The sequence below is a fragment of the Pogoniulus pusillus genome, chromosome 3 (genome assembly GCF_015220805.1).
Source record: "Pogoniulus pusillus isolate bPogPus1 chromosome 3, bPogPus1.pri, whole genome shotgun sequence".
NCBI lineage: Eukaryota > Metazoa > Chordata > Aves > Piciformes > Lybiidae > Pogoniulus > Pogoniulus pusillus.
Window position 1 is genome coordinate 1,346,785 of NC_087266.1, and position 24,393 is coordinate 1,371,177.

The 24,393-nt window shown below is 57.1% G+C and overlaps 2 protein-coding genes across 6 annotated transcripts in view; one reads left to right on the plus strand and one right to left on the minus strand.

Moving 5' to 3' along the window:
* CAPN5 (calpain 5) overlaps positions 1-24,172 on the plus strand; it is an 88,592-nt gene extending 64,420 nt beyond the window's left edge. For 3 of the 5 annotated variants that reach the window (XM_064168594.1, XM_064168602.1, XM_064168584.1), the window contains 10 exons: positions 6,770-6,978; positions 8,697-8,889; positions 10,796-10,989; positions 12,716-12,793; positions 14,240-14,435; positions 15,315-15,437; positions 17,193-17,389; positions 17,763-17,884; positions 21,304-21,440; positions 23,804-24,172. In XM_064168594.1, coding sequence (XP_064024664.1) covers positions 6,770-6,978; positions 8,697-8,889; positions 10,796-10,989; positions 12,716-12,793; positions 14,240-14,435; positions 15,315-15,437; positions 17,193-17,389; positions 17,763-17,884; positions 21,304-21,440; positions 23,804-23,986 — 1,632 coding nt within the window. In that variant the 3' untranslated portion in view covers positions 23,987-24,172. The remainder of the gene's footprint in view (positions 1-6,769; positions 6,979-8,696; positions 8,890-10,795; positions 10,990-12,715; positions 12,794-14,239; positions 14,436-15,314; positions 15,438-17,192; positions 17,390-17,762; positions 17,885-21,303; positions 21,441-23,803) is intronic. The other 2 variants (XM_064168609.1, XM_064168619.1) reach the window with 2 other exon arrangements.
* OMP (olfactory marker protein) lies at positions 1,798-2,522 on the minus strand. The gene has a single exon (XM_064168632.1). It carries the CDS (start codon positions 2,520-2,522, stop codon positions 2,043-2,045), a length of 480 nt encoding a protein of 159 aa, XP_064024702.1. The 3' UTR covers positions 1,798-2,042.
* Positions 24,173-24,393: the final 221 nt, after the last annotated feature.

The following is a 24,393-nucleotide window of genomic DNA, read 5'->3' on the forward strand; positions in this document are numbered from 1 at the left end:
ATCAGACCTTCCAGTCCCTTAATGATCCTTGTAGCCCTCTGGCAGACACTCTTTAGTACATACCTGTCCCTCTTGAACTGGACACAGTACTCCAGATCTGGCCTTACCTGGGCAGAGTAGAGAGAGGGGGAGGACAACCTCTCTCCGTCTGCTGGCCACACTCTTCTCAGTGCAGGCAAATTCCTCTGTCAGTGCCCCAGCCATGACTCTATCAGACAGTGATTGTTGTGCTTTGGTCTGCATTTCTGAAGGCTTTGAAGAAGAGGTTGGGCTTGCAGGGGGGTAATCAGCACAAGTGAGCAGATCATGGGTACAAAGTCATCCTGTCCTGGCTTTTCCATCCCTGGCTGCTTCTTACACATCTCAGGGCAATCTCGGGTCATACCTTCAGGAATGCTCACCCACAGCTGAGTGCAGTCTTAGCAAAAGACCACTTAGAGCAGTATTTGAGTCCTCCTTCACCCAAATGTGGCAGGTATTTGGGAGGAGAAGACAGAAACATCTCTTGAAAGTAGCCTTTTCTTTTTGGTGGATGAAAAGGGAACATCCAAAGTTAGTAGTCTATTCACAATGGTGGGGCAAGGCAGGCATGGAATAATCTCCTGTTCCTAAGGTGCAAAGGTACCATCTCTGCTAGGTACTGCTCTGGGGGGACAGCAACAGCAGATTCCTGCTCCGTGGTCTGCAAAGTGCTCTGCAGCCTCAGGGGATCTCTAGAGATGCTCCAAAAGAAATATGTTTATGGGTACTTTAAGGCCATGACAATGCACAAACTGCTTTGGCTGCAGAGGACTCTGCTGGCTCAGACCTACAGCCTGCTCTGAGCTGCTGGCTCACTTGCACACACCTGCACAGCTGCTCCAACCCATCCAGCTCACCACCACCACCCTCCAGGCAGCACAACGTGAACAACATGCTGCAGCATGCCCCCCCAGAGTGACCCCCAGCAGGAAATGGTGGCAGCTGCCAGGAAAAGGGTGGTCCAACCTCCTTGCACCAGTTTGTCCAGTCAGTTTGCCATCTGCAGAGCACAGCATGTCCAAATGTACTTCAGCTCCTTGGCGAGGTGATCCTCCGGGGTCTTCAGAGACACCGAGCAGCCACAGTCCCAGCAGCAGCCACAGCAGCCTGCAAGCACTCAGTGCCCTTGCAAGGAGAAGCACTCCAACACCAAGCAGCCCTCCCTTTGAACAGCCACAGTCTCAAGTTGTGCCAGGGGTGGTCCAGGCTGGATGTTGTTAGGAAGTTGCTGGCAGAGAGAGTGATTGGCATTGGAATGGGCTGCCCAGGGAGGTGGTGGAGTGGCCGTGGCTGGAGGTGTTGCAGCCAAGCCTGGCTGGGGCACTTAGTGCCATGGTCTGGTTGGGCAGGGCTGGGTGCTAGGTTGGGCTGGAGGAGCTTGGAGCTCTCTTCCAACTTGGTTGATTCTGTGAAACTGGGAGCCAAAGGCTCTCTCCAGGCTGCCTCTCATTTCTAGTATAGCTACTCCTTACATTTCCAGCATGCTGTTGGGATGCAGCAGCCCCAGCTGGAAGGCTCAGGGAAGCCACATATGTCCCAGAACCAACAGAGACTCATAGAATCAAGCAGGTGGGAAGAGACCTCCAAGCTCATGCAGTCCAACCTAGCACCCAGCCCTAGCCAGTCAACTAGACCATGGCACTAAGTGCCCCAGCCAGTCAACCTTCTGCCTTCAGAGGCAGTGACCAGGAGAAGGATGTTGTTCCAAGTCGACAGCAGCCTGTGCCAGTCAGCTGCTGAATCCCTGCTGAGCTCACAAGCATGTAGCCTTCTAGTCTAGCCAAACACAGCAGCAAGCTCGTGGACCCCTTCTCCTCCTCCTCCTCATTCAGAGGAGAGTACCTATGGGGAGTGCTTTGCAGGGCTGAGAAGCTCCAGGAGTGCCAAGCTGCTCCCTTTTGGGTGATGCTGCCCCTCATGATAAAACTAGAAGCAGGAAGAAAGTGAACCAAAAGCTGAAGGGAGAGAAGCAAACTGGGGGATCACAGCAGAGCTGGAGCAAGGGCTGAGCAAGAAGGGGCTCAAGCTTTAAAGACAATGGAGGCCCTCAGCTGAGCTGGCTCCAGGCCCTCGGTGAAGGCCAGGAGGAAATACATCACCTTGCGGACCTGGGCCAGCTCCGCGATGCGCTCCCCGAGCTCCTGGGCCTCCGCCTCGTTGCACTGCACCTCCTTGGCCCCTGCCTGCTTCCAGAAGATGCCTGCTGGCTCCAGCAGCTGCCGGTTCATCAGGTGGGTGAGGTCAGGGGTCCAGTGCTGGGAGGTGCCAGTCAGCGTCAGCTTCCCGGGGCCTTCCAGCTGCACGTCCCAGCGGAGGAAGCGCAGGTCGTGCTGCCGGGTGAAGTCCACCCTGTAGAGCTGCTCGTTGGGCTGCAGCAGCTTCTCCCCGGGCTGGGGCCTCAGGCGCTTCTGCTGCAGGCTCTGGAAGCGCAGCCTCATGCAGCGGGTGAGCTGCGCCTCGGGGGTGAAGGGCAGCGCCAGCAGCCCTGCCTCGCCTGCCATCGCCTCCGCTTGCTGCTCCCTCCGCTTGCTGCTCCCTCCGCTTCCTCGGCAGCCTTCGGCTCTGGAGCAGGGCAGGCAGGGGGAAGAAGCCACCCTGCCCCCGCAGCTGGTGCCCCCTCTCCCGGCTCCCAGCAGCGCTAAGCGACCAGGGCCAGCGACGTCAAACGGCCCCCCGGGGCTCCCTCCGGTGCCCTCCTGCCTCCCTTGCAGATCAGGAACCGAAGGTGCTGCCGTGCAGGGTAATCCATGGGGAAGGGCTGTCTGATGTCAGCCTCCCTGGCAACCTCCCTGACAACCAGGGCTCATTAGCCCGAAGTGAAGGCGTGCAGCCAGGGATGCCAGGCCACAGGCGTGGGTGGCAGTGGCTTTCTCTGAGCGCAGGCTTGTGCCTTAATTCAGGTTGGAAGAGGACTCTAGAAGGGTCTGATCCCACCTGCTGCTCAAAGCAGGACTTCCTTCAAGGTTGAATCAGGTTGCTTGGGCCTTTGTCCAGTTCCTCTTTGAGTGTCTCTGTGGGTAGAGATCCCACAGCATCCCTGGGACCCTGCTCCAGTGTCTGCCCATGCTCACACTGAAGATAAGCTCTAAATTGTGCTGTTGGCTTCTGTCCTGGGACTGTGCATTTCCAGCACGAGTCTGCCTCTGTCTTGCTGCCCACCCTCCCACTAGGTAGCTGCAGACAGTAATAAGCTTCACCTTCCCTTCTCCTGGATGCAGAAACACACTTCTCTCAGCTGTTCCTCATATGCCCTGTGCTCCAGACCGTTGGTGGCCTCAGATTGCCTCTGTCACTTCAGTCTGCCACTGTCTTCTTCTGGGGGCTCCAGAACAGTTCCCAGGAGGGCATCAACATGCCAGAGAGAGGGAAAGAGTAATTCACCTCACCCCATTGGCTGCAGTCTTGTTAGTGTGGCCCCATGTGTGCTTGGCCTTCATCTCTGCCAGTGGTACACTCTTGACTCTTAGCTTCTCCCTCAGGACTCCACACAGGCTAAGTGGGAAGTAAGGACAAAGAGGGAGCCTTGGGGTGAGGTGGAAGAAAGTTTGTGAATAAAATCAACTCTTGGTGTAGGATCATAGAACTGCTCCAACCTTTCATACCAAGTCTGCTGTTAAAGCAAGTCCCTCAGCACCACGTGCTTAAAATCTCTTCAACCATGACAGACAGACTGCCATGGGCAGAGGCACTGAGTGCAGCCTCAGCAGGTTTGCTGCCCACACCAAGCTGTGTGCTGCAGCAGCCAGGCTGGAGGGCAGGGATGCATCCAGAGGGAGCTGCACAGGCTGCAGAGGTGGGCACAAGCCAAGCTCAGGAGGTGCAACAAGAGCAAGGGCAAGGTCCTGCAGCTAGGTGGAGGCAATGCCAAGCACTAATGCAGGCTGGGCAGTGCCAGGCTGGAGAGCAGCCCTGAGCAGAGGGACTTGGGGGTGCTGGTGGAGGAGAAGCTCAGCAGGAGCCAGCAGTGTGCACTTGCAGCCCAGAAAGCCAAGCAGAGCCTGGGCTGCAGCAGCAGCAGTGTGGCCAGCAGGGCCAGGGAGGGGATTCTCCCCCTCTGCTCTGCTCTGCTGAGACCCCACCTGGAGTCCTGCATCCAGCTCTGGAGCCCCTGGGACAAGAAGGCTGTGGAGATGCTGGAGAGTGTCCAGAGCAGGGCCAGGAGGATGCTGAGAGGCTGCAGCAGCTCTGCTGTGAGCACAGCCTGAAAGAGTTGGGGCTGTGCAGGCTGCAGCAGAGGAGGCTCCCAGGGGACCTTCTTGTGGCCTTCCAGCATCTGAAGGGAGCTCCAAAAAAGCTGGGGAGGGACTTTGGAGGGTGTGAGGGAGTGTCAGGAGTGTGGGGAATGGAGCAAAGGTGGAGGTGTGGAGAGTGAGGCTGGAGGTGAGGAGGAAGTTGTTGAGCAGGAGAGTGGTGAGAGGCTGGAGTGGGTTGCCCAGGGAGGTGGTTGAGGCCCCATGGCTGGAGGTGTTTGAGGCCAGGCTGGCTGAGGCTGTGCTCACAGCAGAGCTGCTGCAGCCTCTCAGCATCCTCCTGGCCCTGCTCTGGACACTCTCCAGCATCTCCACAGCCCTCTTGTCCCAGGGGCTCCAGAGCTGGATGTAGGACTCCAGGTGGCGTCTCTGCAGAGCAGAGCAGAGGGGAGAATCCCCTCCCTGGCCCTGCTGGCCACTTCTAAGGAGGCTGGAGCAAGGTGTGGCTCAGTCTCTTCTCACATGCAATGAGTAGCAGGATGAGCAAATAGGCTTGAGCTGTGCTAGGGGAGGTTCAGGCTGGATGTTAGGAAACCTTTCTTCACAGAAAGGGTCACCAGGCATTGGAGCAGGTTGCCCAGGGAGGTGCTGGAGTCACCATACCTGGAGATGTGTAAAAGACAGGTGGTTGTTCTGCTTAGGCTCATGGTGTAGTGGCAGCAGCTTAGCAGTAGCAGTGGGACTGTGAGCTCTAGGCAAGTGGTTGGCCCTGATGATTTCAAAGGTCTCTTCCAGCCTTACCAGTGCTGTGATTCTGCAATTCAGCACTGTCCCCAAGTGAAGGGGAGGAGAAGGATGGTGAGGAGCAGCACCTCCTGCCACTCACAGCAATGACAAGTCTGAGAGCCAGCCAGCTGGAAGCTGTGGCCACCAGCTCTGGCTGAGGAGCTGCCTCTGATCAATGCAGTAATCATTTCTAAGCCCACATTAATAGCAAGTTGATTAGCAGAATGCTCCTCAATGACAGTTCATTAGGATGAGCTCCAGCCAGCAGGGGATCGATGGGCACTGATGGAAAGCTGTCTGGCCTGGCCTGGCACTCTCCCAGAGGGAGTCTGGGGCATCCTTGTCAGCACTTCTGAAAACACCAAAGCCTCCAGAGGGGCTCTGCTTCATGGCTCTGCTCTACCTCTATTGATCCAGACAAGTCCAGAGTGCCAGTGAGCTCACAGGGCCTCAGCTCATCATTAATGTTTCCATGCAGGAGCAATAAGAGCCCTGGGCTGGATCGTTGCTGGGAGCTAAGGGATCAGGAGGCTCTCCAGAGAGCTGTCTCTGCAGGGTTAGAGCTTCATGATGGCAGCCAAAAGCAAAAGGCTCTGGCAGCTGGACAAGGGCCAAGGTGCAGTGCAAGGGTTCTCACCGTGGCCCAAGACCTCCTGAGGAGACTCTTTCCATGAAACCTAACTGTGTCCTGTCCCACCTCACCCCGAGAGAGTGACCATTTTGTGCACTGGAAGATAATTTTCCCCATGGGCACATTGGGGTTTTCCTTACTCAGGTTATGGTGCTTTGGGAACAGGTTAGAGAAGAAGCAAAGGTGTGGACAACCCCAAGCAGCACTAGAGGCTGGGCCAGAGTGGCTGAGAGCAGCCAGGCAAAGAGGGCCCTGGGGGTGCTGGGAGAGAGGAGCTGAAGCTGAGGCAGCAGTGCCCAGGTGGGCAGCAGAGCCAATGGCATCCTGGGCTGGCTCAGGAGCAGTGTGGGCAGCAGGACAAGGGAGGTTCTTGTGCCCCTGTGCTCAGCACTGCTCAGGCCACCCCTGGAGTGCTGTGTCCAGTTGTGGGCTCCTGAATTGCAGAGAGCTGTTGAGGTGCTGGTCATAGAATCAGGCAGGTTGGGAGAGGGCTCCAAGCTCAGCCAGCCCAACCTAGCACCCAGCCCTGCCCAACCAACCAGACCATGGCACTAAGTGCCCCAGCCAGGCTTGGCTGCAACACCTCCAGCCACAGCCACTCCACCACCTCCCTGGGCAGCCCATTCCAATGCCAATCACTCTCTCTGCCAGCAGCTTCCTCCTCACAGCCAGCCTAGACCTGTCCTGCCACAGCTTGAGGCTCTGTCCCCTTCTGTTGCTGCTTGCCTGGCAGCAGAGCCCAACCCCACCTGGCTACAGCCTCCCTGCAGGCAGCTGCAGGCAGCAATGAGCTCTGCCCAGTGAGGTCTGTCCATCAACACAAGGGGGAACTTCTTTCCTGAAATGGTCCCAGAGCACTGGCACAGTGCTGGATGTGGTGCCTGGGGCTATGGATGTGGTGCTTGGGGCTGTGGTTGTGGTATTTGGGACTATGGATGTGGTGCTTGTGGATATGGATGTGGTGTTTGGGACTATGGCTTAGGGTGCACCTTGTAGAGTAGGGTTCTGGGTTGGGCTTGGTGATCCCAAGGGGCTTTGCCAACCATGACTCTGTGATGTTGCCTGCATTAGCTCCAGGAGGAGAGCCAACCCCAGCAAAAAGAAGGGGATAGCCTGGGTGCATGTGCCTCCTCTCTTGCAGGTGATCCCAGACTGGAAGGAGCAGGAGTGGAATGCTGAGAAACCCGAGAGCTATGCAGGGATCTTCCACTTCCAGTTCTGGCGGTTCGGGCAGTGGCTGGACGTGGTGATCGACGACCGCCTGCCCACGCTGCACAACCAGCTCATCTACTGCCACTCCAACTCCAGCAACGAGTTCTGGTGTGCCTTGGTGGAGAAAGCTTATGCCAAGTAGGTATCCAGGATGAGCTGAGAGCCTGGGGTTGCCTCTCTGTGCATTCATGAGCTGCTTTGTGCCAGTGGAAACAACTGCTTTCCTAGGGAGGAGTGGGACACAGCTCAAGCAGACAGAAACTTGGGGGAGTGCTGCTTAGTGACATCCCAAGCACCAGTCCAGGCTGGGTAGTGAGTGGCTGGAGAGCAGCCCTGAGGAGAGGGACTTGGGGGTGCTGGTGGAGGAGAAGCTCAGCAGGAGCCAGCAGTGTGCACTTGCAGCCCAGAAAGCCAAGCAGAGCCTGGGCTGCAGCAGCAGCAGTGTGGCCAGCAGGGCCAGGGAGGGGATTCTCCCCCTCTGCTCTGCTCTGCTCTGCTGAGACCCCACCTGGAGTCCTGCATCCAGCTCTGGAGCCCCTGGGACAAGAGGGCTGTGGAGATGCTGGAGAGTGTCCAGAGCAGGGCCAGGAGGATGCTGAGAGGCTGCAGCAGCTCTGCTGTGAGCACAGCCTGAAAGAGTTGGGGCTGTGCAGGCTGGAGCAGAGGAGGCTCCCAGGGGACCTTCTTGTGGCCTTGCAGCAGCTGAAGGGGGCTCCAAAAAAGCTGGGGAGGGACTTTGGAGGGTGTGAGGGAGTGTCAGGAGTGGGGGGAATGGAGCAAATGTGGAGATGGGGAGAGTGAGGCTGGAGGTGAGGAGGAAGTTGTTGAGCAGGAGAGTGGTGAGAGGCTGGACTGGGTTGCCCAGGGAGGTGGTTGAGGCCCCATGGCTGGAGGTGTTTGAGGCCAGGCTGGCTGAGGCTGTGTGCAGCCTGCTCTAGGGTAGGGTGTCCCTGGGCATGGCAGGGAGGTTGGAACTGGCTTCTCCTTGTGGTCCTTTCCAACCCTGACTGATTCTATGAGTCTATTATTAGCTATGGGTTAACAGTCGAACTTAGTATCAATAAATAATTGTGAGGCTTGGAAAGAACCTCAAGGATCATCTAGCTCCCTAGCTCCAACTCTTCTGCCATGGGCAGACACCTTTTCTACTAGATCAGATTGCACAGAGCCACATCCATCCTGGCTTTAAAAGCTTCCAGGGATGGGGCTTGCACCACCTCCCTGGGCAACCTGTTCCTGTGTCTCACTGCCCTTATGGTGAAGAACTTCTTAACATCTAGTCCAAATCTCCCCTCCACTTTGGATCCATTCCCCTCACTCCTATCAGTACCTGACACCCTACAACGACCCTAAGCAGCTTTCTTGTAGCCTTCTTCATAGAGTCACAGAACCAAGCAGGTTGGAAGAGAGCTCCAGGCTCAGCCAGCCCAACCTAGCACCCAGCCCTGCCCAACCAACCAGACCATGGCACTAAGTGCCCCAGCCAGGCTTGGCTGCAACACCTCCAGCCACGGCCACTCCACCACCTCCCTGGGCAGCCCATTCCAATGCCAATCACTCTCTCTGACAGCAACTTCCTAACAACATCCAGCCTAGACCTGCCCTGGCACAGTTTCAGACTCTGTCCCCTTTTGTTGCTGCTTGCATGGCAGAACATCTTTAAGGTCCTTTCCAAGCTAAACCATCCTATGATTAATATGATTCTGTGATCTCACTTTTTTCACTGTGGTTCACTGTCCTCACCTTCTCAAAGTTCCATTACAAATTTCTCTCCCTCAAGCTGCCCCAAGATCCATCCCAGACCCCTTACAATGCCAAGCCAACACTGTTGTGCCATTCCTGTCATCCTCTTCCAGGCTGTCAGGCTGCTACGAGGCCCTGGATGGAGGTAACACAGCTGATGCCCTGGTAGACTTTACTGGTGGTGTCTCTGAACCCATTGACCTGACCGAAGGGGACTACATTGCTGATGAAGCCAAGAGAAACCTCCTCTTTGAGCGCGTGCTGAAGGTGCACAACCGAGGAGGCCTCATCAGCTGTTCCATCAAGGTAAGCAACATAGAGTCACAGCCTCCTGCAACCAGGCAGGCTGGAAGAGAGCTCCAAGCTCAGCCAGCCCAACCTAGCACCCAGCCCTGCCCAACCAACCAGACCATGGCACTAAGTGCCCCAGCCAGGCTTGGCTGCAACACCTCCAGCCACAGCCACTCCACCACCTCCCTGGGCAGCCCATTCCAATGCCAATCACTCTCTCTGCCAGCAACTTCCTAACAACATCCAGCCCAGACCTGCCCTGGCACAGCTTCAGACTCTGTCCCCTTCTTCTCTTGCTGCTTGCCTGGCAGCAGAGCCCAACCCCACCTGGCTACAGCCTCCCTGCAGGCAGCTGCAGGCAGCAATCAGCTCTGCCCTGAGCCTCCTCTGCTGCAGGCTGCACCCCCCCAGCTCCCTCAGCCTCTCCTCACAGGGCTCTGCTCCAGGCCCCTCCCCAGCCTTGCTGCCCTGCTCCAAACACCTTCCAGCACCTCAACAGCTCTCTGCAATTCAGGAGCCCACAACTGGACACAGCACTCCAGGGGTGGCCTGAGCAGTGCTGAGCACAGGGGCACAAGAACCTCCCTTGTCCTGCTGCCCACACTGCTCCTGAGCCAGCCCAGGATGCCATTGGCTCTCTTGGCCCCCTGGGCACACTGCTGTCACATACATTGCCTTTGTGACTCTACCACTGCTTGGGAAGTAGTGAGGCCACCATCCCTGGAGGTATTTAAGAGACACATGGATGGAACAACAGCTTTCCTGGGAAGGAGTAGGACATAATCTCAGACAGACACCAACTTGTGGATGTGACTCTTAAGGACGTGGTTTAGCGGCAGTGGCTTAGCAGTAGTGGCAGGATTGGAAGCTCTGGGCAAGAGGTTGGACTTGGTGATCTCAAAGGTCTCTTCCAACATCCAATGTTCTGTGGTTCTGGGGTTATGGGAACAGAATGCAACTTACACTGTTGGACCCCCCTAGACTTGATCAGATAAATTATGGCCAAGTTCTTCCCTTGAATAGCAAAGGGAGCCCAGCCTGAGTGGCAGTGCTCTTTATTCCTCACTGCTATGTCTCAGAGCGTCCAAGGAGAGGATTCCCTTCCAGAGAGAAGCATTTTGGTGTCTGCATGTGGACACCTCTGCAGACACTGAGTGCCTCCCACTGTAACCAATGCAGTGAGCTTTAGGTGTTGGCCACATGCAGAGGAGGAGCAGTTCTCCTCCCCCTCTACCGTGGCTTAGTGAGACCTCACCTGGAATATGCTTTCAGTCCTGGTCTCCCCAGCTCTGGAGGGACCGGGATCTGCTTGGAAGAGTCCAGGGGAGGGCCACAAAGATGCTGAGGGGGCTGGAGCAGTGCCCTGTGAGGAGAGGCTGAGGCACCTGGGGCTGTGAGGTCTGGTGAAGAGAAGGCTGAGAGGGGATCTGATCAATGCAGATCAATACCTGGGGGCTGGGGGTCAAGAGGGAAGGGACAAACTCTGCTCAGCTGTGCCCTGTGACAGGCCAAGGGACAATGGTTGTAAACTGCAGCACAGGAGGCTTCACCCCAGCGTGAGGAAGAAGTTCTTTACTGTAGGAGTCAGAGTGCTGGCCTGGGCTCCTAAAGGGGTTGTGGAGTCTCCTTCTCGCCACACTTTCAAGAGCCATCTGAACTGTGTGACCTGAGCTGGGTTCTGTGGCCTTGCTCTGGCAGAGGGGTCGGAGTGGACGATCTCGGGGGGTCCCTTCCAGCCCCTCAGACCCCGTGAGGCTGGGAAGAACGCAGCACCCACAGCAGCCTCCGGGGCAGGTGCCTGTGTCCCTGATCAGCCATGCTCTGAGAGACCCACGCCGAAAGCTGAGCTGTTTGCTTCCCGCTGCCTGCCGGGGAGGTGACAGCTCCCTGGTGCGAGCTCTCTCCGTGTGTCCCCGGCCAGGCCACCTCGGCAGCTGACATGGAGGCGCGGCTGGGCTGCGGGCTGGTGAAGGGCCACGCGTACGCCGTGACGGACGTGCGGAAGGTGCGGCTGGGCCACGGGCTGCTCTCCTTCTTCAAGGCGGAGCGGCTGGACATGATCCGCATGCGGAACCCCTGGGGCGAGCGCGAGTGGAACGGGCCCTGGAGCGACACGTGAGTGCCCGCGCCCGGCCGTGCCCGGGGCTGTGCCCGGGGCGGCTGCGCCCGGCCTGCGGGGGGCGGCTGCGCCCGGCCGCGGGGAGGCTGCGGGGCTGTGCCCGGGGCGGCTGCGGGGCTGTGCCCGGGGAGCCTGCGCCCGGGGCGGCTGCGGGGCTGTGCCCGGGGCGGCTGCGGGGCTGTGCCCGGGGAGCCTGCGCCCGGGGCGGCTGCGGGGCTGTGCCCGGGGAGGCTGCGGGGCTGTGCCCGGGGCGGCTGCGCCCGGCCTGCGGGGGGCGGCTGCGCCCGGCCGCGGGGAGGCTGCGGGGCTGTGCCCGGGGAGGCTGAGGTAGGATGGGCAGCAGCACCTTGGTGTGCTGGGAAGCGCCGGGCTCACGCTTATAGGAAATGGTTTCACAGCAGCACCTTGGTGTGGTGGGAAAGGCTGGGCTGGAAGGAGAGGAAACGTTCTCAAAGCTGTGCCAGAGGAGGCTGAGCATAGCATGGGCAGCAGCAGCACCTTGCTGTGGTGGGAAAGGCTGGGCTGAAACAAGAGAAAATGGTTTCAAAGCTGTGCCAGGGGAGGGTGAGTTAGGATGGGCAGCAGCAGCAGCACCTTGGTGTTCTGGGAAAGGCTGGGCTGGAAGGAGAGGAAACAGTCTCAAAGCTGCACCAGGGGAGGTTCAGGCTGGGTGCTGGGAAATACTTCTGTGGTGGTTTTACACCCCATAGAATTTTGGATTTACGCCCCCAAAAAAGCAGTTACCAAACTGAATCAGAATTTGGGAGTGAGAATGAGATGATTGCTTACCAAAGGAGGCTAAGTGTAAAGGGTCAGAAACCTATAGAGACACTTACAGCCATATGCACCTAGGCAACAGCTCAGCCACCCCCCCGGACAAAGCCAGGGGCTGTTAGCAGCTAACACAATCCTGTCTGCACTGGATTATGGTCCTGCTCTGGCAGGGGGCTTGAACTCGACCAGCTACCTAAAGGGAAGCTGTACTCAGGTGGGTACAACTGAGTGTACTCAGCTCTTAGAATCATAGAATCAGGCAGGTTGGAAGAGAGCTCCAAGCTCAGCCAGCCCAACCTAGCCCCCAGCCCTGCCCAACCAACCAGACCATGGCACTAAGTGCCCCAGCCAGGCTTGGCTGCAACACCTCCAGCCACGGCCACTCCACCACCTCCCTGGGCAGCCCATTCCAGTGCCAATCACTCTCTCTGCCAGCAACTTCCTAACAACATCCAGCCTAGACCTGCCCTGCCACAGCTTCAGACTCTGTCCCCTTCTTCTCTTGCTGCTTGCCTGGCAGCAGAGCCCAACCCCACCTGGCTACAGCCTCCCTTCAGGTAGTTCTCCCTGGCAGCTAGTGACAGGACAAGAGGGCATGGCCTAAACCTGTGCTGGGGTAGTTTAGGATGGATATTAGGAAGCACTTCCTCATAGAAAGCATAATTAGGCTTGTGCCCACCTCTGCAGCCTGTCCAGGTCCCTCTGGATGGATCTCTGCCCTCCAGCCTGGCTGCTGCAACGCAGCTTGGTGTGGGCAGCAAACTTGCTGAGGCTACACTCAGTGCCTCTGTCCTTGGCACCATGTTTGGAAGATGAGCTAAAAACATCAGTGTGGGGACTGGTTGCATGGCTGCAGCTCAACTCAGACCTTGTGCCCTGGACAAAGCCTCTTTGATTCTTGTGTGTCTCCCTTGTGCTCACAGTAATGATCCTGTGCTCTTCCCACAGTTCTGAGGAGTGGCAGAAAGTGAGCAAAAGTGAGAGAGAGAAGATGGGGATGACAGTGGAAGACGATGGAGAGTTCTGGTGAGTCCCTCCTGGAGCTGCTCCTATGGGCCATGCCCACACAGGCCTCCTACCCTTTCCATGCATAAAGCTATCCAGAGCAAATGGCCTTCCAAGCCCTGAAACCATTAGTGAAGCCTCCTTCTTGAGGCCATGGCTGTTAACTTTGGATGACCATGACCCTGGCACTGCAGGCTGCTCTGCATCACACAGGGGCCAAACTGTTCCACCAGGGTACCCAGAACCTGTTAGGACTGTGCTGAGCATAACAGCCTCACCAGATGTGCTGCAATACAGCATGTGCCCAGGGGTCAGGAGGAAAGGGCCCTGGGGCTGCTGGTGGAGAGGAGCTGAAGCTGAGGCAGCAGTGCCCAGGTGGGCAGCAGAGCCAATGGCATCCTGGGCTGGCTCAGGAGCAGTGTGGGCAGCAGGACAAGGGAGGTTCTTGTGCCCCTGTGCTCAGCACTGCTCAGGCCACCCCTGGAGTGCTGTGTCCAGTTGTGGGCTCCTGAATTGCAGAGAGCTGTTGAGGTGCTGGAAGGTGTTTGGAGCAGGGCAGCAAGGCTGGGGAGGGGCCTGGAGCAGAGGCCTGTGAGGAGAGGCTGAGGGAGCTGGGGGGGTGCAGCCTGCAGCAGAGGAGGCTCAGGGCAGAGCTGATTGCTGCCTGCAGCTGCCTGCAGGGAGGCTGTAGCCAGGTGGGGTTGGGCTCTGCTGCCAGGCAAGCAGCAAGAGAAGAAGGGGACAGAGTCTGAAGCTGTGCCAGGGCAGGTCTGGGCTGGATGTTGTTAGGAAGTTGCTGGCAGAGAGAGTGATTGGCATTGGAATGGGCTGCCCAGGGAGGTGGTGGAGTGGCTGTGGCTGGAGGTGTTGCAGCCAAGCCTGGCTGGGGCACTTAGTGCCATGGTCTGGTTAGTTGGGCAGGGCTGGGTGCTAGGTTGGGCTGCAGGAGCTTGGAGCTCTCTTCCCACCTGCTTGGTTCTGTGATTCTGTGACCTAGGGCTGGTCACACAGGAGTGAATCCAGATGATTGCTGGGGATCTCTGGAGGAGATTCCATTACCTGTGCTCTGTCAACCTAGTTGATTCTAAGATCTATGAAGTGGAGCTCGATCTCTTCTGGCATGCAACAGGTGACAGGACAAAAAGTAAGGCTCAAGTTGTGCCAAAGGAGGTTCAGTGGGATGCTAGGAGAGCTTTCTTCACAAGAAAGGGTTATCAGGGGTTGGCACAGGCTGCCCAGGGAGATGGTGGAGTCACCACCCCTTGAGGTTTTGGACAGACACGTGCGTGTGATCCTGAGGGCTGTGGTGGCGTGGCAGGAGCTCAGCAGTAGCGGTGAGACTGCAAGCTCTAGGCAAGCTGTTGGACTTGATGAGCTCCAAGGTCTCTTCCAAGCTCACAGGTTCTGTGATTCTGCTGTTCAGAGGCATGAGGCAGCATAACCCAGCTCTGTTCTTTCCTAACTCAGGATGACCTTTGAAGACTTCTGCAAGTACTTCACAGACATCATCAAGTGCCGTCTCATCAACACGTCCTACCTGAGCATCCACAAGACCTGGGAGGAGGCTGTGCTGCGTGGGGCATGGACCAGGAGCAGTGACCCCTTGAAGAACCGCAGTGGAGGCTGCATCAACCACAAGGACACCTTCTTGCAGAACCCTCAAGTGAGTCATGAAACAGCCTTTACACAGACCCCCAGGGCTTCCAGTCTGTTACAGAGCCCTGGGAGGTGACCAGACCTCTGGGAGATTAAATGTGCTCATGGCCATTTGCTGGCTGAGAGCCCTGCCACAGCATGATCACCACCCAGGCCAGCTCCATTCCCCTCATCCCTCATGTCTGGGAGGATGTAACAAGATGGGGTTGGTCTCTTCTGCCAGGCACCCAGCAACAGAAGAAGGGGACAGAGTCTGAAGCTGTGGCAGGGCAGGTCTAGGCTGGATGTGAGGAGGAAGTTGTTGGCTGCCCAGGGAGGTGGTGGAGTGGCTGTGGCTGGAAGTGTTGCAGCCAAGCCTGGCTGGGGCACTTAGTGCCATGGTCTGGTTGGTTGGGCAGGGCTGGGTGCTAGGTTGGACTGGCTGAGCTTGGAGCTCTCTTCCAGCCTGCCCGATTCCATGATTCTATAGTTAATTCCTACTTCCATACCTCGTAGGAGGGCTTGTGGCAGGCTGCAAGGGATGAAACTTGCTGGAGTGAGACTGCATCTAGACTCACAGGAATCACAGGATGGCTTGGGTTGGAAGAGACCTTTAGAGGTGATCTTTGGATGATCTCCTTGGGTTCTGCTGAGCAACTCAAAGACTGGATTTCCTAGTCTTTTTGCAGTGAACCAAAAAGGTCTCTGGCTTGACAGGATGATGCCAGTTCCCCAGAGGACTGGATCTGAGCTTTCAGTGCTGGTAACTGAAGCCAGGCTGTCCTTGCAGTGAGGCACATGAGGAGAAGCTGAGATTGACCTTTATGTGTTTCTCCCCCTACCCAAGCCTGGAGATGATGTTTTAGTAGAAACTCTCTCTCTTGCTCCTCCCACCCTTTGCTTCTAGTACGTGTTTGATGTGAAGAAGGCAGAAGATGAAGTGCTGATCTCCATCCAGCAAAAGCCAAAGAGGACCAGTCGCAAAGAGGGCAAAGGAGAGAACTTGGCCATAGGCTTTGATATCCATAAGGTAGGCCACGGGTTCTGCAGGTTGAATTGTCCCATGAGTTGTTAGTGCTGGAGTGGACCATTAGGCCTACTTGATCGTTGGTGGTGTTCCTTGAAGCATCTGAGTGCCTGCTGCCTTCTGGAGAGGTTTCAGGGGTGAGCAGGGAGAGGGTGGGAAAGTTTCCCTTGCTGACAGCAATCATAGAGACACAGAATGGTCTGGATTGGAAGGGACTTCCCAGAGTCATCCAGTCCAACCTCCCCTGCAGGCAGCAGGGACATCCTCAACTAGAGCAGGTTGCCCACAGCCCTGTCCAGCCTCACTTTGAATATCTCCAGGGATGGGGCCCCAGCAACCTTCTTGGGCAGCCTGTCCCAGTGTTCCACCACCCTCATGGTGCAGAACTTGTGCCTAACATCCAATCTAAACCTGCTCTGCTCTAGTTTGAAGCCTTTGCCTCTTGTCCTGTCACCACAGGCCTTTGTAAACAGTCCCTCTGCAGCCTTCTTGTAGGCTTCCTTCAGGTACTGGAAGGTCACTGTTAGGTCTACCCTGAGCCTTCTCTTCTCCAGGCTGAACATCCCCAGTTCCCTTAGCCTGTCTTTGTAGCAGAGGTGCTCCAGTGCCCTGATCATATTCCTGGCCCTCCTCTGGTTTGTCTCTTACCTCCAGATGTTGAAATCCCTTAGGCTTATCCTCACGTGTTGTGTGCTGAGGCCCCAGTTTAACACTGGGATGCAAGAGGCGAGTCCCTGAGCCAACAGAATTGGGAGGACCACATCCACACCTGTTTTCCCTCCAGCCCAGTTGGGACCATTTTGCTGGGTCTCTTAACTCCATCTCTCCCAAGCACAGAATCACAAATCACAACCTTAGATGTTGGAAGGGACCTCCAGAGATCGAGTCCACCTCCCCCTGCCAAAGCAGTGTCCCCTAGGGCAGTCCACACAGGAAGGTATCCAGGTGGGCTTGGAAAGGCTGCAGAGAAGGGGGCTGCACAATCTCTCTGGGCAGCCTGCTCCAGAGCTCTGCCACCTTCACACCAAAGGAGTTTCTCCTCCTGTTGAGCTGTTCCAGTTTGCATCCATTGCTCCTTGGCTGATTGCTGTGCAGCACCCAACAGAGCTTGGCCCCCTCCACCTGACCCCCACCCCTCAGCTCTCTGTACACATTGCTCAGATCTCCTCTCAGCCTTCTCTTCTCCAGGCTAACCAGCCCCAGGGCTCTCAGTCTCTCTGCAAGGGGAGATGCTCAAGTCCCCCACTCATCCTCCTGGCTCCCTGCTGGACTCTCTCCAGCAGGTCTCTGTCTCTCCTGAACTGGGGAGCCCAAAATTGGACTGTCCATGGAGGTGGTGGAGTGGCTGTGGCTGGAGATGTTGCAGCCAAGCCTGGCTGGGGCACTTAGTGCCATGGTCTGGTTGGTTGGGCAGGGCTGGGTGCTAGGTTGGGCTGGCTGAGCTTGGAGCTCTCTCCCAACCTGCTTGATTCCATGATTCTATAGACACAGTACTGCAGGTGTGGTCTCAGCAGGGCAGAGCAGAGGGGGTGAAGAACCTCCCTAGCCCTGCTGGCCACACTTCTGCTGGTGCAGCCCAGGATGCCATTGGCTCTCTTGGCCACAAGAGCGCATTGCTGGCCCAGGCAGACCTTGCTGCCCAGCAGCACTGCAAGCTCCTTCTCCAGGGTGCCCCGTGGGGTCGGTGCTGGCAGTGTGGGTGGACAGTGAGCAGGCTGCAGCCGGTGCTGCCTGCCGACGCTGTGATCTCCCACGCAGGTGGAGCTGAACAGGAGCTACCGGATGCACACCCCGCAGCAGAAGGTGGCCAGCTCCATCTACATCAACTCCCGCAGCGTCTTCCTGAGGACAGACCTGAAGGAAGGTCGCTATGTCATCATCCCCACCACCTTTGACCCTGGCCACGAGGGAGAGTTCCTCCTCAGGGTTTTCACTGATGTGCCTTCAGACTGCCGGTAAGGAGCGAGGGCAGCGCCGGGGGCAGCTGGCCTCTTCTCAGCTGGTGGTTGTCCGGGCTGGAGTTGCTCGTGGCCTTGTCTGAGCTGCTCTCTGCCTGCCTTTCGAGGGTGGCCAGGAGACAGGACACCTTTAGGAATCTCACCACAGACTTGCAGAGAAGTTCCCACTCTGCTTCCAAGCAAGACATGGGAGAGCATCCCAAGCCCGTGTCGAGGAGACGGGAATGTGGCGGCGGACAGCACACAGCCCTTCTGCCCTGCTGGGACCAGCTCCACCCTGCTGGGACCAGCTCCCTGCCTTGGGCTGCCTCTCCCCCCTGCCGTGGGATGGCCTGGGCAGCTCCCCAAAGCCCCATGCTTTCCCTTGCAGAGAGCTGACGCTGGATGAGCCCCCACACACCTGCTGGAGTGGGCTGTGTGGCTACCCACAAGTCGTCTCCCAGATCCATGTGCTGGCTGCTGCTGGGCTCAAGAATCAGGACGCCCAAGGAGGTACTGGTGGCTGCCATGCCTGTTGTCTGATGCCAGGGGAGATGAGTGCTGGTTGTTTCAGTGGGAGAAGGTTCCACCAGGTGGCAGGGAGCTGGCCTGTACTTTCTGTTCTCAAACTGGTTTTCAGTGAATTCTGCCTGATTCAGACACCAGAGCAGGAGACAATCCACAGAGACTCCAGTTCACTTCCTGCTGTAGACATGATCTGAGAGCTACTAAAGGATCTAAAACTCTCAGGACATCTTCCCAGAACTTCCCCAAAGCCCTCAGCAGTGCTCCTCTAACAATCCAGGATGTCCTCCCAAATGTGAGCAGCTGAAAAATACAGCAGTCTTATTTAAAGGCTTTCTGGTAGGAAGGCAAACAAAGCAATGAAAGAGGTGAGTGTGTAGAGGCAGTGCTCAGCATCAGAGGCTGGATGCCACCAGTGGAGGGCAGGTCAAGTCTAGCTCATTTTGGGATGATGTTGCTCAAGAGCCTCTCCATTTCATAGAATCACAGAATCAGGCAGGTTGGAAGAGAGCTCCAGGCTCAGCCAGCCCAACCTAGCACCCAGCCCTGCCCAACCAACCAGACCATGGCACTAAGTGCCCCAGCCAGGCTTGGCTGCAACACCTCCAGCCACGGCCACTCCACCACCTCCCTGGGCAGCCCATTCCAATGCCAATCACTCTCTCTGCCAGCAACTTCCTCCTCACATCCAGCCTAGACCTGCCCTGCCACAGCTTCAGACTCTGTCCCTTTCTTCTCTTGCTGCTTGCCTGGCAGCAGAGCCCTACCCCAGCTGGCTACAGCCCCCCAGCCTCTCCTTTCAGGGGCTGGATGGGTGGGCAGAGGCCAAGGGGATGACTGAACAAGGCCAAGTGCAGTGAGGTCTAGGCTGGATGTTAGCAGGAAGTTGTGCTTTGCTCCATTCCCCCCACTCCTGCCACTCCCTCACACCCTCCAAAGTCCCTCCCCAGCTTTTTTGGAGCCCCCTGCAGATGCTGCAAGGCCACAAGAAGGTCCCCTGGGAGCCTCCTCTGCTCCAGCCTGCACAGCCCCAACTCTTTCAGGCTGTGCTCACAGCAGAGCTGCTGCAGCCTCTCAGCATCCTCCTGGCCCTAATTCTCTCAGCCTTTCCTCACATATCAACTTCCCAGTCCTTGGATCACCTCTGTGGACTTTCTCTGGCCACTCTCCAGCCTGCCTATGGCTTTTGTATAGCAGGGACCAAATCTGAACACAGTACTCTAGCTGTGGCCTGACTAGTGGTGAGGAGAGGGGCATCCTGACTTCTTTATCTCTGCTGGTGAAGACCTTTTGGGCCTTCCCCTTGAATCCTTGCCCAGAAAAGATACCCTAAAAAACATCTAAAACCATCTTCACCTCTTTTAGAAGCCTTTCAAATGTATTTCCATCCTAAGGCTCTCCATTCATTGGTTGCTCCCAGACTTTCCTGGTGCTAAAACAGTCTCACTTTTGGGTTTCCTGCATCAGCAGATGCTGGCTCTTAATTTTGGCCATTGAGCCATCTTTCATCACCAGACCACCCAGCATTTTTCTTACCCCAACACTAATTGTTACACTGATAGCCCCTGCAGCATTTGAGTGCCACTAAGGCTGGGAGGAGGATGTGCCATGGTGGAAGCCTTCATCCCTGCTGAGGTAGCCAGTTAGCACCTTGAAGCAAAGCCAAGATTAGCCTAGATTAGGAGTAGACAGGTCAAGGTGGAAGCAAGTCAGGGGTTGCAGCTTGGTGGCCCTTCCCTTCTTGGTGTTTGCTTGCATGAAATCACCTCTGAGAGCCTGGTTCTTTTCTCCAGGGTTTTATTTCCCAGCCAGCAGGGGTTTAGTCAGGGCAGGTCCTGCCTGACCAAGCTGAGCTCCTTTTATGATCAGGTTCCTGCCTGGTGAGTGTGGGTCAGGCTGTGGATGGAGTCTGCCTGGACTGCAGCAAAGCCTTTGACACCTTCTGCCACAGCAAGCTCGTGGCACAGCTGGCAGCTCCTGGCTGGGACAGATTCACTCTGGTATGGGTCAAGGACTGGCTGGAGGGTTGGGTCCAGAGAGTGGTGGTGAATGGTGCCACATGCAGCTGGCAGCTGGCACCAGTGGTGTGCCCCAGGGATCAGTGCTGGGCACAGTCCTGTTCAATAGCTTTAGTGATGATCTGGAGCAGGGCATGGAGTCCATCAGCAGTGAGTTTGCAGATGGCACCAAGCTAGGAGCAGCTGTGGATGTGTTGGAAGGTAGGAGAGCTCTGGAGGTGTTGCAGCCAAGCCTGGCTGGGGCACTTAGTGCCATGGTCTGGTTGGTTGGGCAGGGCTGGGTGCTAGGTTGGGCTGGCTGAGCTTGGAGCTCTCTTCCCAGCTGGATGATTCTATGATTTCTGCTTCCCTTCAGCAGAGCAAAGCCTGGGGACCAAGTGGGGTTGCTCAGCCTAGAGAAGAGAAGGCTCCGCTGAGGCTTCCAGTACCTGAAGGGAGTCTGCAAGAAGACTGCAGAGAGATTGTTTACAAAGGCCTGCAGTGATAGGATGAGAGGCAATGGCCTCAAACCAGAGAAGAGAAGATTTAGGCTGGACTTTAAGAGGAAGTTCTTTATCATAGAATCAGGCAGGTTGGAAGAGAGCTCCAAGCTCAGCCAGCCCAACCTAGCACCCAGCCCTGCCCAACCAAACAGACCATGGCACTAAGTGCCCCAGCCAGGCTTGGCTGCAACACCTCCAGGCATGGCCACTCCACCACCTCCCTGGGCAGCCCATTCCAATGCCAATCACTCTTTCTGCCAACAACTTCCTCCTCACATCCAGCCTAGACCTCCCCGGCATAACTTGAGACATGAGGGTGGTGGAACATTGCAGCAGGTTGTCCAGGGAGCTAACTCAGACTGGAGGTGAGGAGGAAGTTGTTGAGCAGGAGAGTGGTGAGAGGCTGGACTGGGTTGCTCAGGGAGGTGGTTGAGGCCCCATGGCTGGAGGTGTTTGAGGCCAGGCTGGCTGAGGCTGTGTGCAGCCTGCTCTAGGGTAGGGTGTCCCTGGGCATGGCAGGGGGTTGGCACTGCCTGCTCCTTGTGCTCCCTTCCAGCCCTGCCTGATTCTGTGATTCTAGTTGAGGCCTCATCCCTGGAGATACTCAAGGTGAGGCTCAACAAGGCTCAGGCAGCCTGATCAAGCTGAGGATGTCCCTGCTCACTGCAGAAGAGGTTGCACTGGGTGACCTTTGGAGGCCCCTTCCATCCCAGCCCATCCTGACTATTCTGTCATCCCATCAGCTGAGCTCCATGGCCATCCCCTGGGACGCGATGAACCCTTTGGCACGCATCCATCTCTTCTGCTGGGGCACGGAGGGGAAGTGCTGCATGGCACAGCTGGAAAAGGGCTCTGAGGAGTTGCAGGAGCAAGGCCAATGCAAGCAGTGCCCTTTTCTGTCCCCCAGGAGCTGACCCATACGTGATCATAAAGTGTGAGGGGCAGAAGGTGCGCTCTCCGGTGAAGAAGAACACAGTGTCCCCAGAGTTCGATGTGAAAGGGCTCTTCTACCGCAAGAAGCCAGGGCAGCCCATCCTTGTGCAGGTACCTCGCTGCCAGCTGAGCCATGCAGACTCTCTCTCTAAGCTACTCTTTCCTCTGAGGGTGGCACTCTGCCCTGCTGAGGCTGCCTCTGCAGTACTGTGTCCAGTTCTGGGCCCCCCACTTCAAGAAGGAGCTCAGGGATGTGCTTGAGAGAGACCAGCGCAGAGCCACGAAGATGCTGAAGGGAGTGGAGCAGCTCTGTTAGGAGGAGAGCCTGAGGGAGCTGGGGCTGTGCTGCTGGGAGAGGAGACTGAGAGGGGACCTCAGTTGTGTTCATAAAGCTGTGCAGGGTGAATGCCAGGAGGCTGCAGCCAGGCTCTGCTGGGTGATGCCCAGTGCCAGCCCAAGGGGCACTGGGTGGAAGCTGAGGCAGAGGAAGTTCTATGGAAACATGGGGAGGAATTTTTCCCCTGTGAGGGTGGCAGAGCCCTGGCACAGGCTGCCCAGGGGGGCTATGGAGTCTCCCTCTCTGGAGATATTCCAGACCTACCTGGTTGTGTTCCTGTGTGATCTGCTCTGGGTGATGCTGCTCTGGCAGGGGGGCTGGAGTAGGTGAGCTTTGGAGGTCCCTTCCAGCCCCTGACAGGCTGTGCTCCTGTGTGGTGAAACACTGGAATATGTTACTGAGGGAGGTGGTGGAGGACCCATCCCTAGAGACATTCAGGCTTGATGGTACTCCAAACAACCTGATCTAGCTGGGGGTGTCCCTGCATACTGCAGGGGGGTTGGACTGGATGACCTTTAAAGGTCCCCTGCAAGCCAATGCATTCTGTTTTCTCATGTGGACTCCACACCTGCCCTCTGCTCACACTGTCCACAGTGAGCCTGTTCCCTAAGGCTGAGCATCAGCAGTTTGAGTAGCTCAACACTGAACCACTGTGGCTGAGTGATGTCAGCTGGGAAATGCATGTCCATTGCACCTGTCACTGACAGAGTCAGCCTCACTCCTCAGCTCCCCCCACAGCTCCACTCACAGCAGGTTCCCCAAGAGCCTGCACAGCTCCACTCACAGCAGGTTCCCCAAGAGCCTGCACAGCTCCACTCACAGCAGGTTCCCCAGTAGCCTCCACAGCTCCACTCACAGCAGGTTCCCCAAGAGCCTGCACAGCTCCACTCACAGCAGGTTCCCCAGTAGCCTGCACAGCTGCACTCACAGCAGGTTCCCCAATAGCCTGCACAGCTCCACTCCCAGCAGGTTCCCCAGTAGCCTGCACAGCTCCACTCCCAGCAGGTTCCCCAGTAGCCTGCACAGCTCCACTCACAGCAGGTTCCCCAGTAGCCTGCACAGCTCCACTCACAGCAGGTTCCCCAGTAGCCTCCACAGCTCCACTCACAGCAGGTTCCTCAAGAGCCTGCACAGCTCCACTCAGAGCAGGTTCCCCAATAGCCTGCACAGCTCCACTCACAGCAGGTTCCTCAAGAGCCTGCACAGCTCCACTCACAGCAGGTTCCCCAATAGCCTGCACAGCTCCACTCACAGCAGGTTCCCCAAGAGCCTGCACAGCTTCACTCACAGCAGGTTCCCCTAGAGCCTGCACAGCTCCACTCACAGCAGGTTCCCCTAGAGCCTGCACAGCTCCACTCAGAGCAGGTTCCCCAATAGCCTGCACAGCTCCACTCACAGCAGGTTCCCCAATAGCCTGCACAGCTCCACTCACAGCAGGTTCCCCTAGAGCCTGCACAGCTCCACTCACAGCAGGTTCCCCAATAGCCTGCACAGCTCCACTCACAGCAGGTTCCCCTAGAGCCTGCACAGCTCCACTCACAGCAGGTTCCCCAGTAGCCTCCACAGCTCCACTCACAGCAGGTTCCCCAAGAGCCTGCACAGCTCCACTCAGAGCAGGTTCCCCAGTAGCCTGCACAGCTCCACTCACAGCAGGTTCCCCAGTAGCCTGCACAGCTCCACTCAGAGCAGGTTCTGAACAATCCCTTCTCATCTCTGCTGGGATGGTTGGCTGCATCCCTCAGGGACTGAGAGGAATGGGTCTGCTTATTCTTGAGAAGAGAAGGCCTAGAGGGAGTCTTATCATCATCTATGAGTATCTGAGGAGTGGGTGTCAAAATGAAGGTGCCAGCCTCTTTTGGGTGGTGCCCAGTGACAGGACAGTGGGTGCAAGCTGGGCCACAGGAGCTTCCACCTCAACATGAGCAAAAACTTCTTTCCAGTGAGGGTGTTGGAGCCCTGGAACAGAGAGGTTGTGGAATTTCCTTCTCTGGACACTTTTGACCCCCCCCCCCAGATGCAGTCCTGTGCAGCCTGCCCGAGGGGATCCCGCTTTGGCAGGGGGATTGGACTCTGTGATGTCTGGAAGTCCCTTCCAACCCCTGCCATTCTGTGACCCATGTCTGTTTTCTGTCCCTAGATCTGGAACCACAACTTAATAAGCGACGAGTTCTTGGGCCAGGTGGTGCTCACAGGTGACCCCAGTGACCGGCAGGCAGTGCACACTCTGCACCTGCAGGACAAGGGCAACAGGAGATCAAACGACCTCTCTGGCACCATTGCTGTGAGGCTGCTCAGCAGCAACATCCTCACCAACGTCTGACTGCTCGAGGCCTTTCCTTCTGGTGCCACATAGGTGTCTATAACCGTGCAGCCATACACACATCTATGTGCACACAGACACAGCCTGCCTGCCAGCTGCGAGGTGCCGGTGACCTGTGCATGCATTCCACTCCAAGGAGCCAAATCTGCTCTTTTCCATGTTAAAAAATGGTGCCTTTTGGAGGAACCTCAACAATCCCTCTGCTGGCCTCCTCTGCAGCTTCCCCCCCTGCCTGCCTGCCATGTGTGTGCCCCGTGGGATTGCTGTGGGCACACTCCTGTGTCCCACCAGCCAGGGCGCAGCGCCCTGAGCCTGCTTGTTTACACCTCCTGGCACCCCCGTGTGCCCACCACGCTCCCACCAGCTGCTTCGGTGCCCCTTCCATGTGTCAGCTTGGGTTTAGAGCA

Bases quoted from the DNA above. Each gene is read 5' to 3' on its own strand.
- OMP (XM_064168632.1), bottom strand. From the start codon at position 2,522: ATGGCAGGCGAGGCAGGGCTGCTGGCGCTGCCCTTCACCCCCGAGGCG.